General features: G+C 39.1%; 1 protein-coding gene across 4 annotated transcripts in view; it reads left to right on the top strand.

The window, feature by feature from the left end:
- Positions 1-203: 203 nt before the first annotated feature.
- Positions 204-18,911, top strand: part of MLLT3 (MLLT3 super elongation complex subunit) — a 118,148-nt gene continuing 99,440 nt past the window's right edge. For all 4 annotated transcript variants that reach the window (XM_057365538.1, XM_057365537.1, XM_057365536.1 and 1 more), the window contains exons 1-2: positions 204-421; positions 920-1,100. In XM_057365538.1, coding sequence (XP_057221521.1) covers positions 410-421; positions 920-1,100 — 193 coding nt within the window. In that variant the 5' untranslated portion in view covers positions 204-409. The remainder of the gene's footprint in view (positions 422-919; positions 1,101-18,911) is intronic.

The following is an 18,911-nucleotide window of genomic DNA, read 5'->3' as shown; positions in this document are numbered from 1 at the left end:
GGGGCGGGGCCACGCGGCAGCGCTCGCACGCCATTGGCTGTCGCTCCGCGCCCGTGCCGCCCCTCACACTTACTTCTCCGTCCCTCGCCCGGTGTCAGTCAGGCGCACGGTGCGCATGCGCGGCGGGCGCTGCGCTGGCCGGCGGGGCTGGGGCGAGCGCCGGGGCTGCCGCGGGCGGGGAGAGGGAGTGCGGGCAGCGGGGAGCGGGAGCGCGGGGAGTCGGAGCCGCGAGCCGGAGCCGGCAGCCACCGCCGCCGCAACCGGCGGGAGCAGCGAAGCAGAGGATGCCCGCCGCCCGCTCACCGTTTCTCTGCGCGCCCGCCATCTCCTCCACGTCCTCATGAATTAAGGCTGCGCGGTGGGGGTGGGGGACGGCAGCGAGCGCCCCGGCGGAACCGGCGCCCCAGGCATGGCCGGCTCGGTGAGTGAGTGCCGCGGGTCTCCTCCGGCCCTCCGCCCCGCGCTGCCCGGCGCCGCCGGGCAGGGGTTGGCGTGACCGCGAATTTCTCTTGGCGTGCGGCTTTCCCTGCCTCCCGCTGCTCCCGGCGGCGGCGCGGCGCGCGCACGCACTTGGAGCTGTGGTCCTGCCGCCGCAGCGCGGGCAGCGAGCGCGGAGGCGCCGAGGGGGGGACGGAGCGTCCCTGACAGCGCGCCCCGCTCGCCTCCCCGCGCTCTCCCGGTGACACCGAGAGGTGTTCTACGCCCTCGCCTGTGGGGCCGTTTTTTTTTTTTGCTGTTGCAGCGGTGCCTTGCTGGTTTTGCCAACTCTCCCCCCACCAAATCCTTTTTGCCGTGTTTGTGGCACCGCTGTGTCCGTGTGTCCCGCACCGCCCGCGATGGGGCCGGTTCCCTCCGGTCGCCCTCCCCATCCTCGCTTATTAGGRCGCTCACCAGCCGCTCCCCGCCTCTTCCTCCGCAGTGTGCCGTCCAGGTGAAGCTGGAGCTGGGACACCGAGCCCAGGTCCGGAAGAAACCCACCGTGGAGGGCTTCACCCACGACTGGATGGTGTTTGTCAGAGGGCCTGAGCACAGCAACATTCAGCACTTTGTGGAGAAAGTCATCTTTCACCTGCACGAGAGCTTCCCCAGGCCGAAAAGAGGTAGTGGGGTCTATCCTGGGATGAGCTCTTGGAGGCGGCCCGGAGCGGGTGCAGCCGATGGGTCCGTGTCGGTCTCGGTGGAGAACAAAAGCAGCCGCCAGTGCGGTGGTGCTGCCGGGGCCCTTCTCCCGCCGCTCGTAGGGCTGTCCGGGCTCGGGAGGGGATCCTTTCTGCCTCTTGACGCACTTGCTGCCGCGGGGATGTCCACTCGCGGTCGCCCGTGGTCTCAGAGCTCGGTCCGGCCATGGGTCTGGGTCCCGACTCCTTCTGATCTCTCGGTTGTGAGTGGCACGGAGCTGGTTCTGTCCCGGCGTAGGTCCTCACTGGCGATTTTTGCCCACGTGTTACTTTCTTCTGGCGGGTGTTGTTTTCTCCCGATGTGCTGTATGTCTGGAATAGGGATGCCTGTACATGTGTTCCTGTGCAGATTTTGGTACTTGTGTTTGGTCTCCTTCAACATCCTGTTTGTTCATCTGCTGGGCTTCATCCTTTTGTGAGTGTGTGAAAACGTCTCAGAAGGTGTGTATGCGTGGTGCATATGTACCCATACAAGTTTGGTTGTGAGACACATAAGAAACCTTTTGTTTACAGATCTGTTTCCTGAGCCATTGCTTGTCTTGATTATTGTAGTGGGATTGGTTGAGGTAACAGTACAAATAAAAGTAGTGAGCAGGTTTATTTATGTATACAGACACAATGCTTAGGAGTTATCTTTAATTTGATCTGTAATCTTTATCGGCATCTAGTACTTCACTGGTTCCTCAGAACAACATCATAAACGCTGTCTGCGTGGAGCTAGGTGGAGATAAATTGAATGTTCACAGAGCAAAAGACAGGGAAAAATTGAATGTTGAGATGAAAAAGCTTTGTATTGTGTTACGTAAAAGTTTGAATGTTTCTCAGTTGGAAAATGCCAAGTGGTGACTTCTTTAATGTGACTTTTTTTTTTCAATTACTATCTTTTCTCTGGAATACTTCCCTTAAGCATTGTAGTGTAAGAGTTGCAGTATTTCAGCTACAAAGTTTATCATCTGAAGTACAGGCTATTAATTCCCTTTTATTTTCATAGAGTCAGTGTATTTTTTTTTTATCTTTTGTATATCAGTGCAAACAGTTTTCAGTGAATTATATGAAATACTGCAGTATTGCTGTTGAATTAAACTGCCCACATTGCCCTGGTGAGTCTTCCTTTTGCTTTCTTCTATTTCTTGTGCAAAATCCATGACTTTAAGTCAATCTAAATAGGAAAAACTCCTGAGAACAGAGCTGAGTAGCCTAAATAGGTGAGATAGTATTATCCATGTTCAGTGAATTAGATGATTAATTATATTAAATCAGTAGTAGAAAGTATGTTTAATACTTACAGCTCAGTCTGTATAGGGGATGTTGGTAATCTTTTCTGCATTTATTATTTTGCTATATTTACTTTACTTATTTATTTGCTGCATGGCCTTTGTGAGGATGAGACTGCTCCCTAAACTTGGTTGCTCAGTGTGATGTGGAGCTTGCTAATAAGAATATAGGTTAGGACTTTTCCARGTGAGGGAAAGTCTTCAAGCACTTCAAGCAGCAAATGCTGTATCTCCAGCTGATGAGTACAGTCATGCAGTCATTTAAGTCATTGTTTCAAAGTGTTTATTTTGGGGTTTTGTTTGTATCCATCATTTTCATGATGTGGCAACTGCTGGGAAGAATGTCCTCTTATATAGCCTGGGAGGGAACTTGTTCGACAGTGCTTGCATGTGCTTTGGATTCTAGGAGAACTCTGAACTCTCATTCAGCAGAGCATAAGTTGGATGGCAAGCGCTCCATTCACTTCTGGGCTTTGCTTAAAATTAGTGATGCTGAAGTAATTTCAGGTCCTTGAAATAACATTGGGGGAATGAGCCATGTATGAATTACCTAGAATGTTTTCTGCTGTTGAAAATTATTTAAAAGGGTGATAGAGATATGTGCCTTGTGAATGGGASCATTATTATTATTATTATTTCTTATTTGGAAATACTGTTAAAATTTTTGACAGAAGTGTTCTAAGGTGGTTTTTTTGTGTCTGTGAATCAGTRCTACTGGTTTGGTTTGATACTTCAAGTGTTGCATATTTAATAGGAATGATATACATGTTTTTAGTGTTAGTCAAATTACCTGTTTTCATCCCTTTGTGTGCAGTTACATACTTTATTAGTTTAGCATAAGATAATTTACCACTTGGAGATACTTGCTAATTTTGCAAACATTTCCTGACCCCTGGGTTTAGCATGCTGAAGTTAGGTATAAAATGTTAATCAGTAGCAAGTACTAGTATATGGGCTAGCCTTAATGACACGTAATTGTCTGATAAGTGTTTTTTTTTAATGTCTGTATTCATGATAAGAGTGGCTACTCAAAGACACATGCTTGTCAGCAAAAATTTTGATTCATTTTATCTATTTTTAAAGCTCTTGGATCAATTTAACAATAATAACAATAATAAATCACCTATCATAGGTGCTATTAACTCATAAAGTATTTCTGTTGCTAGATCACTTTTTATTAGGGGCACAGTAATTCCAGCTACCAGGGGAGGCAAGGGAGATGAATTATTACCAGGTCATTTGCTTTGCAAATTTATGAGAATAGCTGGATAAACTGTCAGTTTGCCAGCTACAACTATGGTTTTGCTTATCTGTTTATGCTTGAAATTTCGGAAATAATGGATGTTGGCAGTGAGTTTGCAAAGGTGTGTCCAAGTGTTTGTTCTGTTAATAGTTGCTACAGAGCAAGCAGGATCCTGTATCCCTAAGTTGCATTAGTTTTAAGGTGGCAACATAGTTGGGAAAAGTGTTCAGTCGTTGGAGTGTAGAGCAGGTTGGTTTGTGTGTTGGTAGGATGGAAGGGTGATAGTGACTAACATTGGACAAAGTGTAGATAAGCTCGAGTAACCTAATAAAATAGTATTCTTCATATTTCAGTCTGTCTCACCTTAAAATCCTGAGCTTGGCAGGTTTTATTGYGTTCTGTTTGCCTTATGATGACTGAGTGCCTAAGTTTGTCCTTGCATGGTGGAGCATACAGGAGTTTACACTGATTGGTTCTCCTTACTTTATCCCATTTAATGGCCAGCTCCTGCTGTCTGATTTCCATGAGTAGTTTCTTGGGGGCTGGCTGCAGGACTGTTTGTCACATTAAAGAGAGTAAAGTCATGCTCAGACTCAGTTTTGAGAAGCAGTTGCAAGACAAAAGCTCTCTAGGATCATCATGCAATCACAAATACTGCTCTTTTCAAATCTTGTCTGTAATGCTGATGTTAATTGGTTAACAGAAGATACAGAGATTTTTTAAGACTCTTAACTTCATTTCAAAGCATGTGCTGCTTAACTTTCATTATTTGTGTGAAGAAAATAGTCCTGCGTGTAGAAGTGAGGTATTTTAAAGCATGTGTGTGAAACAAGTGTGTCACCAGATTGTGGTTAGTTTTGATCCACTGCTATACTGCCTCCAAAAGAGGAGCGTTTTTCTTGCGTCATAATAGGTCTCATTAATTGTATGGATGCTAAGCAGTGTAGAAATATTTTCTTCTTGCCTAACAAATGCTGGTGCTCTTCARCAGTTGCCTGACTTACTCTTACTCTTGCAATATTTCAGTTGGATAAGGAAATGTATATTTTGTGTTTTGATGACTCGTAAGCCCACTTCAAAAACAACCTTGGAACTACTGTATTTTGAGTGGTTAAATTTCTRTTAATCAGTGGTACACTTTGACAAGCTAATTCTTTCTTGTTAATGAAGAAAAAGGGTGTGCAGTGTTTCTGTGCTAATAGCCTAGTCAATATRAAAATGCTGGCTTGGAAACTGAAATGTTATTTAAAAAGATGGAGATATTGCTTTCCTCTGTGGAGATAAGAGCAATGCTGTTTGGTGTATATCTTAGCTAAGTAAGTGTTAGAGTGATATGGCAGAGTGATGCAAGTAAAGCTGCTTGGTATTCTACTGCAGGAAGGACCAACTGTAATAGTCTTCTAGAAAGCTCACATTTCCAGCATTGGTTGTTTTCATTAAGTTGTCTGTTAGTGCAGAACGAGACTTAAGTGAATAATAACAGTTTGAAATAGATTTAGCTACTGCAAAAGATGCCTTTTGCTGTTCTTACTTGATTTTCCTTTCCATGATTTTTAACTGTAAAAGAAGATTTTTCTGCTCCATTTAAAGCCAATGAGAGTCTTTATTAATTTTAGTCAACTGAGTAGTGTGAGGATAGGGACCCATAAGTGGATTCTTCCAGATGACTGAATTTTACCTTTCATACCAGCTATCTCAGTCAGACTATCAAGATCACTAAACAGGCAATCAGTTTTATGCTGTGTACTTCACTATTTAGCTACACTTGTAAGAACTTAGATCGGTTCCAGGTGGTTTTCTTTTTCCCTAGGTTTTCTTTGCCCCACCCCCAGCTTAATTTTCTTGAGCTTAACTGTCTGGTAGGTATGCAGGAAATTTATTTTTGCATCAGTCTAGTAGATRTGGGTTTAATACCATATCTTTTAGGATGGCTGTTGCTCTTAGTTGCAGACTGGTTACATGAAATGATTGAGGTCTAGTGAAGAACTTCATTTGTTTAACTCTCAAGAGGAAACTCTTGAGACTTAATTTTGCTACTACTGAATGGGAAGGTTAATGCTTCAAGTGTATACACATGGTTTTAGGTGCCCTTTCTAATTCAGCCAGATGCAACTCAAAAGGGCATTTCACAGACTTAAAGTGCAAAGAGTTTGAATATAGGGAGRCTGTCAAGTTTTATATGTACAAAAGTGACATCAATAGATAAGATACTACTTGTACAGGAAACCGGTAAAATAAAGAATTTCCCCTTGCTGATAGGACTCAAAAAATAATCACATTCAAAGCCAATGTTTTGGCTTTATTTAGAACTATCTGAAAAAACCTGGTAARTAACAGGGCTGCTGCATCCTCCAGTGCAAAAAACTTAGTTTTTAAACTTTATTTGCATAGTCTTTTCTGTGGTTTCATTGTGTGATTTATGTATTCAGTGTGGTTTTTTTTATACTTTCCTGCATGAGATGGATGCTGCTTTTACCTACATTTGTTCTCCCTGTAAGCATGTTTCTGCARGGGCAAATGCTGATTTCTGTCAGAAACTGCCAATCAGTTTTGACTGCCTTAAGTCTTAAAAGATGAACTTTGGTTATTTATTTTACATTCGGTTGCATTTATATAGCATTTAGTTGCTGAAACAGTATTTTTAGTTTTAAGAAGGTCTAGTTACTTCTTGCTAAAGCTACAATATTTATATTCACTGTAGTTCTTCCAGATTTTTGATGGCAGGAAGTGGAGTTTTAGGGCTGTTGTACAAAAGATTTTTGGATGCCTGTAGARTAATACTTGCTTGGAGTACAGAGACCCAGATTGCTTTGTGCAAAATCACATCTGTCCGGTTTTTTAGTAAGATGAGAGAGAAAATAGCTTAGTATTAAAACTGGAGATTGTTAAATGTGTTAGTGTTTATTAGAGAAAAGGAAAACAATACTGTGTTGCTCAGTATTTATTATTGTGACTCTGTTTACATCTATGCAGTTTTTGTCCTCAGGAAAATAAACGTGTCAGAAACATTTAAACCATGTAGTATTTACAATTACAGGTTAGGCAATGTGAACTGCAGGCATAATTATATCTGTTAAGATTTAGTAAGTTGTACAATGTTGGACAGATTTGTAACTKTTTTGTGGTACAGTTTAAGGTATAAAGGCTATTCTTTTAATAACATTGTGCATTATGATTAGAATTTTTTTGTGTGTGTGTTGGATTTGGGYTTGSTTTTGTTTTTTTTTGTAATTTTACATTCAGGTTTTGGGGGAAAATGTTGTAGGTGATCAATCTGTCCTTTGTYCTAGTAGAATCTGTGAAACAAACTATTTGGTAATAGAAATCTGAATGTAAAGCCCATTGGTGATGCTTAATATCTGGGTAAAACACAATTAATTTATAAATGTTTAATCCAGAATTAAGTTTATTGGTTGATGAAGTTTGACTGTGAATTTTTGTAAGATTCTTGTGATGGATACCTGCAATTTTCAACCAGCAGAATTTAGTTCATAGGCGATCATCCTCTTTCTTCCCTTCCTGGTAGCGATTGATAGACTAGATTGCTATATGAAGACAAGGAAACAGGCAAATTCTGACACCTGTGTATGTTTGTATGAAAGTGGTGATTTCGCATCTTATCATAAAACACTTCTTTTGTAATTCAAGATGTTTGCTTTTTGTGTGATTTTTACCTTTTTGATGTGCGTTCTAGTATATGAAGGACTGGAAGAGCAGACTGGTACATAAAATACTTGTGTGCTWAGTTAAATCTGCATGGGATTGATTTTAACATTAAATCTATTTATGGATGTCATCAGAGAGTTTCTTATCAGTGTCTTTGACTTAACTCTCTCCCTTGCTTGACAGATATGGGCTGTTAGTCCTGTGCCAAACTCCTGCACAAYTCCTTGCATTCTAGAGGAGTTCAAGTTTATTTCTTTGAGCTCCCTGGACAAGCCCAGYGTTGTTGGATTAGTTTAAAAATTTKTTCACACTGTGGTAACAGAGGCCTTGACAGGTGTGACATCATCTAAAAGACAGATCAAATGCAATTTCTTTTAAATACAGTTCAGACATATTCTGAGCAGCTGACRCATACAAATTGCAATGGCATCACTTCAGTGACTTGTCCATAATTCTGTGTAAAAAAGCATAGGACTATACAGGATGTATGTAGTTTTCACAGGGCATCTTGGTCATAAAGGCATAGGTATTTCTGTTTTCAGATGGTTGTAAAGGCAAAGTGGATTATAGATAACAAAGTAAAACAAGAGCAGAACTGAATGAGCAGTGTAAGGTGGATGATTTTGCTGATAATTCRTAAGATGTAGAGTGGTTTGCAATATGTGTAAATTTACCATTTGCATCTGCTGTTTYAAGGCTTGTACAGGATAATTCCACCCAATTCAGTCAGACGCTATTTGTTTTGTTCATTCTAGATGGAAGAAATGTGAACATTTATCTTAAAAAAAGGGGTTGACAGAGAAGGTGTAGGTTTATGTATACTTAGAGGGAGACAGTATTTTACCTTTTGTGTGCAAACTTTAAAGGGCAAGTTATCCAGAAATGAATAATGTAGCGATTCATTGGAAACAGAATTACTTGACACTGTGGGCTAGAAGCCAGCAATCATAGTGTTTTCCATCATGTGTTTGGAAAAATGGCAAGTCCAAATATGTTTGCTGTTACTCAAAGCAGCCTTTTCTTGTGATGAATTTTTCTTGAGGAATTTTGATTCATGATTATTAAGTGGGTAAGTGAAATTTTTATTCCTCTTACTATCCAGTACCAGACTCTATATAATAACAAAAAATATGTACATTTCATTTTACACAATGTAAATTCCAAGTGAATATTGTACTGAAGAACTTGGTAAAAGCAATTATAGTCATCATAGTCATCATAGCACTAGCACCATGCTTTACTAAAAAGCAGGAGAAAGRTGTATTAAACTTGAAATCTTGTGTTCTCTTTGAACATGGAGACRCACAGATTTAGTGTGATGTTCAAGGATGGGTGTTTTTAACTAGGATACTGCCAGATRATTTTTATTTTTGTGGCTTTGTGTTTTAGGTTGACTTGTTGGGTATTTTTTGTTTTGTTTTAGTTTTGTTAGGTTTTTTTTCTCGCCCAGCCTGGGGGCTCAATGTATTTCTGGACACTCTTGGTGTCTTAAAATGACTTAATATGGCTACAAGAAAAACCAAAACTATGTGAAAGAATAAAGTATATTGAAATGTGTACAGTCTCTAGCCTGTTTCTCTGAAAAGGTCTTAATGAATATGGCTTTGAAATAGTTCTTACAAAGTGTTTCTTTGTATATCCCTGAACATAAAAAACTGAAAAGCTTTTGCTTTTAAAAGAGTAGTGTGTCCTTGCAATATTTTTTTTGTGATGGTGTTGTGTTTTGCTTCTGTGACATAAGCTTTTGCTAGGGGAAAGAAGTGGACACTGAAAAGCAGAATAGTAAGATTTGTTCTTTTTAGCCAGATCCAATGCCTAGCCCTTTGCAGCCGATATCCAATATTGCTGCCTTCTACTAGTGGAACGTTTAGTAAGGAGAGGTGCTGTGTAGGGTCTGTGTCCTGTGCACTGGGTCTGTCTGTGTCTTGCAGGGCTTGGTGTTTTGTTTTGCTGAGCGCTGGCCCAGCAGGCGCTGCATTCCAGAGCCTGGCTCCTGTTCGGCACAGGYAGTATGCCAGGGAAGGACCCAATGGTCAGGCCAACAGGGAGACAGAGGTGGATGTCTGCTCCCAGTGGATAACTCTGCATGGGATCTGCACTGGGCTTTTTAAGAAGCGGGGAGGAAGGCTGCGGAAGCATTTTGCTGTGTTTGAAGACTGAATGTAGAAAGTATTTATGTAAATTATTCTCTAAATTTGGTAGCTGACAAAAGGATGGAAGTGCAGTTGAACTAGTTTTGGGCAAGGTCAGTTAACTATACAAAAAAGTCCTCAATAGGTAAATTTCTATTATTTAAAAAATAATGATCTGGGCATTGGCATGAGCAAYAGCAAGGAATAAAGAGATGATTATATGCTTTCTAAGTATTTTTCTTATGTGCATTTTTTGAGATGAGAAAAAAAAAATCCCAAAAGCTGTGTATGGGAGACATATTGCTTTGTTTAGTCTTTCCTTTAAAGATTTCCAAAGAAATCTTTGTTTGCTCTACTGAAATCAGAAACTACTGTTCTTGTGAATTCCTCTGTAATATATGAAGGTTCCTAGTTTGTTTTGTTGTTGCTACTGTTGAGGTTATATCGCTTAAAACTGCAGAGATCTGCTCCAGTCTGTAATAAAATTTTTGCACTGAATCTTTTTGGCACTCAAGTTATGTCTTTGCCTAACTGTCATTAATGTGTCTGAAATGTTTTTTAATTAAGTGCATGGCTTCTGTGAGTGTTCTAAATGCTTCCATTTGTACCTAGTATATATTCTAAAACAAAAAGTCCCAACTTAAATTTGTTGAGGCTTTTTTGGGCCCCTTTCAGTTGTGCCAGGTTTTAGCCTGTATCTGCACAATCTTGCTGTGATATTTTCTCAGAGAAAAGTATTCTATTCATAACTCAGTCTACTCATTAATTCTTTACAGGTAAATTAATGGAAGTAGCAATATAGCAATACAAATGCATTATTCTTACTGTCCGAAGAAGAGATACTTCTCAGACATTAACTTTTTTTTTTTTTTTTTTTGAGATTGGTCTTAGTATGATGCTCATTTGCTTAATAAAAGGCAACCAGAACACATAAATATATTCCCTATCTTGTGGTCTTAAATTCTTCTCTGTGCAAGTATGGGGAGGTAATAACCCTCCAACCAGTCTCTGAATTACCCAGTATCCTTTCTTTGGAGAAGCTGGCTTTTCTTATTCTTTGTATAATTCTTCCCTCGGTAATTTTTTTAATAAAAGACAATACAACGGACTTAAAAATGCAGTATTTGTGTATAAATTACTTGAAGGAGTTGTGAAGCAACTTCATCCAAGCTCTTTAAGTACCTTTGGTAGTTGTGTGCAAATTCACCAAGACCAGCCCGTGAACCTAAATCAAATAAAGCAGCCAGCATTAGTGAAATACTTGTTTGCGTCTGCAGGCACTGCTGTCCCATCCTAGCCCTGCTCTTCTAGTGGGCATTGCCTGGAACTAAATAGAAACAAATTGGTTTCTATGAAGCAGCTCTACATTAGATTACTTCCTTGAATTTGTGTTTAATAAAAGAGGCATAGTTAAACAATCGCTGCAGACCTTGCAGGTATTGAAACAAAAGTTTAGTTGTATTAAATTACTGATCTTGGTCTGCAGGGATATTTCATTACATTTTTTGTCTTTATACCTGAACTGAAATTTATATTAGTTGAAATATGAATAGACTACTTGTAGATTGACATTTTAAACATATAGTCAAAAGTAGTTATTATGTTTCAATATAGAATATTTAAATTGTGGCTTTTGTTTATTTTTGTGTTTGTATTTTTTTGTTTTTTTTTTTTTTTTTGTGTGTTTAGCTGTAGTTAAAATCTGGAATGATGTCAATGTGTGTCCTAGGCAATGAAAAGTTTTACATTTTGGTTTAACTTCCTTCTTTTGTAGACTGTCCTTAGATCTAGACAACAGTATTTTCTTGATTAAAATCTAAATTAACCTCTTGTTTTAAAAATCAGTTTAATGAGCATTTGTTATATATTTATTATTTCAAGCTACAGAGCTAGCACACAATCTGTAAACGTGTTTATTTGTAGTGTTGCTTTAGAGGCATAGTATTCTCTTTTAAGCTTTTAAGTGATTTTGGAATCTAATGCAGTAATTAGATCAGTTTGTTTGCCTTGAAATCTTAGTGGCTTAATCTAAATGCAGAGAATTTCTGGAACATTCTTTTATTAACCATTTTATTTTAAAATAGAGAATACAGTGTCTTTGTACAAATAACACCGAAGGAAGTTAATGATGATTGAGACTGGCATGCAATCAGGCACTAAAGATAAGGCTTCTTCTTCTTCCACACTGGACAGAGTTATTTACTTTAATGTATTTTTATGCAGGCTATTCTGTACATTAATATAGCGTGCTGATGTCTAAACTACTTCTACAAAACCAGTGTGGGGGCCCATTTGAGATCCAGTGATTTAACTGCAGATTAAGGATACATTAGGTACAAAATGTCTCCAGCAATGGCCAGGTAAGGGATTGAAAGGGTTTTTGCCATTTTCCTTCCCAAAGTTAGGAAGAGCGGACTTTGTAAAAATTAGGACAAATGATAAATGAACATGAGAAGCATGTGTTTTCAAAAGTGCCACAAAAGAGTAGGAGGTGGGTGCTAATCAGGAAAGGGCAAATATTAAAGGTTACTCTTCCTTTTTTGATATTCTCTTTATTGACTGAACTATTTGTTAGCAATCACCAGGTTGGTACTTATTCTAAAGAGGACAGATTTGGAATAAAATTGTCTTTTTATTTTGGTGATTTTTTTTTTTTTTTGTGGTTTGGTGTTTTCAGATACTGTTCATTTTCTGCAGCACTTCTAGAACCTGTGAATAGATCCTGTAAGAAAAAAAAAAAGTGACAAGTGCATGTGCCTCATTTATACATAATTTATACAAATTATAACTCTAGAATAGAGACTCCATAATTCTAATTTAATATTGACTCTCTATATTTGCATTCATATGTGCCTGTGCAGTGTACAAATTACAGGCAAAAATGTTTTAGCCTTTGACTAAAAAACAGCAGACACTTCAATAGCAAGGAGTTAAAAGATGTTTTGCATTTTTTGTGTGTCTACACGAATGTAAATTATACTGCTCTAATAGTTGTTTTCTTTGGCCAGCATGGAAGGTTCTCTCATGCAAAGAAATATAATAATCAGTCTTCAATTTGTTCAGTTGAATCTCTTCTAAATTCCAGTTTAAGAGGCAAAAATGTTGCTGGAATTATTTAAAGGGGTTATAGTGTTGTCCCCTTGCCTTTCTCAGAGATGTTTCATGTTATCCGAAATCAAGTTGGCACAGCAAGAACCAGCTTCCCCCGCTTAAATAAGGGGGAAACCTTTCCATGTAATAAATAATAATACCAATGTAAAATACRCCTATGTAAATTCTCAGGTTCCTGTCATAGTTGAACCTCTATGTGTTTGTAATTTTTTACTGGCAGTATCAGTACCTTAAAGGGAAGGATCATGTCTTTGCTTCCTCTGCAGTCTTTGGCAGGTTTTTTTGCATTTCCCTTTACAAGTTATGATTATTTCTCACCCCCTTCATTGCTTCCACACAAGAAGGGTTTAGAGCTGAATGTTCAAGCAGGAAAATGTGYTTCTCAACCTGCAGAAAGTACTGGGGGATCAGGTGTAGTGTGCCTTAAGCCCTGTTTCTCAAGGTGTTTGTATCTTTGCCTTCTATGAGGCAAGTGTCCATTTGAACTGTTGCTGTATCTTATCTGTGTTTGTTCTAAGTCACTTTCAAACATAATCATCCCAGTACTAAGATTTTGGTCTGTTCATGTTTGAACATGTGGGAATTGATATGCCTTATTTTCCTTCTGTGCCTTCTGGAAATTAGATTTTTAGCATTGCCCTAAGATAGCTTTGAAGCCCTGCAKGCAAGCTGGAATATCAAAGGGCTACAGGAATTCAGCCATAATTGTTTTATGGCTTGCCTGAAATCAGCCCTATTTGTATAGGTAGCATAGAAAATAGCTGTGATTTGACAATTTGGTGCGATTTATATCCACCATAAAAATAATAAAAAAGTTAAAGGGGTATTTTGGAAGCAGGAACTAAGCTGTAAATACTAATTGCTTCTCCATTTTCTCAAAGGAAAAAAACGGAAACAGGATTTAGAAAGCTTTCGGTTGAAGAAAAGTTAAAAAGGACTTTGTCTGCTTCAAGGGTATTTAATACTGTACTTGCATTGTGAAATTACACATTTGTTTTTTCATTTAGTACATTTAGCTCACACCATCTAAAATGTACAGGTTAATATGAACTTAATTATTAGTAAGTCAGAAGAATTCATGCAAATCTAAGCAGTATTAGGAAGCAGTCCAAGTGACCTCACTTTCGGAAAATTTGGATTAGTTATTTTTCTCTTGTGAATATAAGCTTGATGCCCTTGGTGTCTTGCTCCAAATTACTTGTGTGTGTACCACTTGTGATTGAAAAGTTAARTGTACCAACCAGAAACTGTAGTTTGATACCTTCTTGGTTGCTTTGGGAAGCCCTCTTAGAAATGTTGGTAATCTTATCTGGAAACCAGGAGTTAGAAAGCACTGAATACCAACAAAGGAATTTTTCTTTCTTCTATACTGATAGCACCTGGTGATTTGCTTGTATGTCTTGTTTTTCACTTGGCTGTRCAGAGTACTCTGAATGAACATGTGAATTTATATGTGAAGTTATCCCAGAGCCCAATGTAGGGGAGCGATGTAGGGAAGAAGTGTCCTCTAGGATGCCGTTCAGTGGCTTGTGGTAATTGCAAGTGCTGGAAGATACTTTCTTAGAAAAAAAAGTAGCATTTAAAGAGATGTGACTTGGCATAGGAGCATCTAATAGCCAGGATTAGACCTGTAGCTGTGTCACTGTGCGTGGCTGAAGAGATTTGGAACTGCAGGTCACTTGGTAAMGTAACCAGTTGGTAGCAGATGAAAATTCCAGTACTTAACACTTACAAGGATGTCAAGGCAATAGTGCAACCCCAGTTGAGCATTTAGTTGGCAATAGTCTGTACTCTGTGAATACAGCAGAGCATGAAAGGAAAAAATTATCCAACTTAAAAATGAAAATTTGGGATCTGGAAGAATCAGTGACCCACTGCAGCATGATGAGCATAGCAGAGGCTAACAATTCTGCTCCTGTATTCATCCTTTTGCTGTAGCCCTGTGTAAGTCTGTGTAGCCCTGCAGACAACCAAGTTATTTTTAATTATTAGGCACCCTTGATTTCTTTGTCTCTTATTTCTTTCTGGTTCTTAAAAGATGCTGATTCCTTTTGGAACATTAATAYTGTTCAAGAGGCAATGAAACTTCTTTTTGCTGTTGGGCTTAACTTGATACACGAGCAAAGTTGGCACTTCTAGTACTGGCCTGGCCTGTCAAATTTCAGTATTCCTGTTAGCTCTTACTCTGAAAGAGATTTTTATCTCAAGAATTAATGCCATTCATCTTGCTACCAGTGGCACTCCTGTCACTAAAAAGRCTGATTTCTTTATTTTGGGTTTGTCTTGTGGTATCTGGAGATGACTAGACATTTTAATAAGCTGAGGGCTTTGTCCTAAATTCATTCCTTCTAGATCTCTAGATTTAAAGCTGATTGTTCACAATGACTTTTAGCTGKTCTGGTTATAGCCTTAGCTGGTTTCCAGCTTTCACATTGRTCTATTAAAGATGGAAGAAACACCTGAATATTTGGATGTGCCCTTGTCAWATAGGCTATGGGTCTTTTTCAGCAACTAATTCTTGGTTTTAAGACATAGCTGTTTCTTCTCAGTTTATGGTATTTGAATGTTGTCTCCTGATTTGTCTTGCTAGTATCAGTAATTTGGCCTGAGTACTGTCCTTTTTATACAGCATTGGTCTAGGTTCAATTCTTGGGCTTCTCAGTGAGCTAAYGATGTCCTTGCTGGGATGGGATTGTTTAGGAGTAGCTCATGAGTATTTGGATTCTGTGAACTTTGTATTACATTGAATATGTAGTCCGTTTCCTTTTTTGAAAAGCTTTGCCAGAAATGAAAACCATACAGTTTATCCAAGATGAAGGACAAATACCTGTTGCAAATACTTCTATGCAATGAGGTGTGAGAAACTGCACAACTTAATATTTAGCTTGAATTGAACTGCCATTCAGGCTGTGTTGTTAGAGGATTTATCACTTCAGGTAACTTGGGTGTAACTTGACAATGCAGTTGGTAGTTTGAGCATTGTGTAGCTTTGGTTGTTTCTCATGCAATTTACATTCTAAATTGTTAACAAGTCATTCAGTTGTGGAGCAGTAACAGGGTGGAGACTTTGGATGTATCTCAAGTAGCTTTCAACCTTGTGGCACACTAAACTCAACTGGCATGTGAAAAAGAACTCTCCAGCCACCTGCTCTAACATCATGGCTATAATGATTTTGCTTTCAACAAGTTCCTAGTAATAAATAAATTTTAGATCTTATTGGTGTTGTTGTGAAACAGAATTAAATTAAAATTCATGWAGTTTGTTGTGATTTATGGGTGTCTCTGACCTGTGAACTAGTCCACAGGAGGAGGTGCATTTGTTGTGTATCTTCCACTTGATGTGCTCGTGTGGTCTCATTTTGGTTGCAGGTTTCCCCTTGTGTTTGTGCAAAGGATATRTACACAGTCTGTGGTAGGTGAAGTGCCTTTGTGAGTTTTTCATTCCACAGTGTCCCCATTCTCAGCTTCTAAACTATCAGTCATGTGGCATTTCTGACTATCTTGGTCTCTGTACACTAGTTGAGGCACCCAGAAGASTTTATTTTCCATTTGCTTTACGTATGCTGCACTTGTGTATGTGTTGTAGTTCTTGGGTAAGAATCTGAAGTGCATCCATTCTTTCTGTGAGTGCTAAGAGTGCCTGAGAGACTTTAAAAGGTAATGGGTCCTTACAAGAGGTCTTGTTTATACCACTTTGTACTTGCTGCTGCTATGTCATTATTTCCTGTGTAAAGTTTATAGCAAAAAAACCCTGAACATGATTCCTTTCAAACATCTATAAAATAAAATCTCTAGCTGCAGAAAGTGATTTGCAGCTTGTGAGCTCATCTACCAAGCTGAAGTGCATTATGACTAATCTTACTGTGCCTTAGTTAAGGATGRAAATAAACTGTTCTGGAGTTGCTCAACACCCCACTTAAATACTTTGTTTTCATCTTCCTCTTTCTCAAGGATTGCTGTCCCGGTTTTTAGACAACTCATTTTGTTCTGAGAGCTCTTGTGAATACAACTGGATTCATGCGTACAGCAAACAACTTAATAGAGTGCATGTGTGACTTGATAGGTGTGGGTGCAGCCTGCTGTCAAAATGGATGGCTCACCTCTTTCAATGGAAGCTTTTCATGTAAGATGAGATACTGTGTTAAAATGAAAGACATTCTTAAATTATTTGAATGTGTAAATACTGCTTTGAGGTTGCTGCTGATGTGTTGTGGTCTTGGCTCTGACACTTTAGTATGAGAAGCTTTAACTTACTGTAGTAAGTAAATGAATTTCACTTCTAAGTGAATTTCACTTCTAAGACCTGCAGACTTTGCAGCATGTTTAGGAGTTACRGGCGACTGCAGTATTAATTTTTAAGATCCAAAGGAAATTGCAAAGCTTAGGCAAAAGTTTCCACTGTAGCTGACAAATGGTTATCTGCCAACTAGGAACCCTACAGATCTGTAATAAGAAAAGGGTAATAGAAAACTCTTCACTTGAAAGGAAAGGAATATGATCTTTAAAAAAGCTTTCTTCTTCAGTTTCTTCCAGTGCTACATTTTGTTTTTCTTGAAGTGGCCTGTGATACACTGTTTGCTCAGTGGATAAGGAAGGCCAGAAAAGGGAGCTGTCTTGTATTTTTAGAGTTTGTACATTTCTGAGGAGCAGTGAATTCCCTCTTTATTTGAATGCTTGTAAGGTAACCGCTATGAAAGTCATGTGGTAGTCCAGGAAACTTCACTGCCCAACTAAGCAAGAGGTTTAAAAACTTCTAGTGTGGTCATGCCAAAGCTGGTCTTACACCTTCTGGTATCTGTGGTATCCATGCAACTCGTGTTTATGCTTTTTATGTTCTATGTACATCCTTCAGTTTTTTACTCTGGTTTATGCTGGTTTGTTTTTGTGTGAGAGCATTTAAACTGTCTAACTGGTTTCTCAACTGGTAATCTTAAATCCACAAATAAATTAATCAGACTACTTCTTGGAGAAGAAGGGAAATGACCTAATAACATCTTTTTTTCTGCAGTATTTGACCAAAATGAGCAAACATTTTTTTTCTGTTGTCTCCAAATCTGATGCCAGAGATGAAGGTTATTGTAGTAACACTTAAAAGATATGCCMCTTAGTTTAATGTCCTGTTTTAAGAGCCTCCACTTGGCACACTGGTACAGTGATAGCAATAGTATACTAGTGGTGGAGAGTGAGCTGMAGCCTGTCAGTGATATGGGAGCTCTGCTTGCCCAGCTCTCAGAATTCTCTCTACTGCAGGCTGATAACTCAGTAGGCTTTTATAGCATTATGGTTGAAGGTGGACATGTAACTAAAATGTGACAGCATTATTGATTTGGTATGTCTGTGATAGATTTGACTGGGTGCAAAGTGTTAAATTTCTCTAAGGATAAACAAAAGACGTCAGCACTGACTCAGGCTACTTCTTATGTTTTTGACAGTTGTATACCAAACCCACTACTTTAACGCTCTACAGAGGAGCTGATCCATAGTGAAGCTGAACCACCTGTTCATTTTCCTAGAGAAATTCATAACTTGGCAGCAGTCCTGACTTCATAAAAAAAGTGAAAAGTTGTTTTTCTTTTTTTTTTGATTTCTCATTGTGAATATTTTTAGTTACAACTAGTGACTTCCTGATTCATGCCATTAGCCTGAGTTTGGTGGAAATTGAATTTGAGAGGTTCTCTACTAACGTCAAGTCTTTCTTCTACAGCAGAAAAGTATCTTCCAGATCCAAGAAAGTAAAACARATTTTTGATTCTGAATGGGCAGGGCTTAAAGGTGTGGCACTTTTATGGGGGCTTCTGGCACTTGGTACACCCTAAAGGACCGTTCCATCTAGCCAAGGAACATCATGGTTAGAATTGTGGGGTGTTTTTTGCATTCCTGACAATGGCAGCAGATGGATGGGCTTGAATACTGCAAACACTGTTTCTTCATATAAGCCTGAAGASTCGTGCCAATTGCTTGGCAAAAATTAAATACTCTTGCCAAATTGTAGAGCAGCAACTGGTTACTACATCTGTCTAGAGTCCTCTCCAATGTTTCTGCTGGCTTCAGCATACRTAACTTTATGTTCATGTAAAATAATAAAAGAAAAAAGTTGTTGCACTCCTTAGTTGTTGTGATCTTTTAGATTATAGATTTTGTTGCCTCACTAGCAACAAAAGAAAGTTCTTGGCTTGTGTTGCTCAGGGTATGAGTACAGGGACTGATCTCTGTCCTCTAAGGGTGRCTCTAGTCTTCACTGAATGTCTGAAAAGTAGAATAGTCTGCTGCCTTCTCCTTTTGCTTGCTCCCAGGCCAGCAGTGTTCA

The sequence above is a fragment of the Malurus melanocephalus genome, unplaced genomic scaffold (genome assembly GCF_030028575.1).
Source record: "Malurus melanocephalus ecotype Western Australia unplaced genomic scaffold, MMel_1.1 scaffold_54, whole genome shotgun sequence".
Lineage (NCBI taxonomy): Eukaryota > Metazoa > Chordata > Aves > Passeriformes > Maluridae > Malurus > Malurus melanocephalus.
The sequence above is the reverse complement of the archived record's forward strand: the minus strand, read 5'-3'. Positions and strand labels throughout refer to the sequence as shown.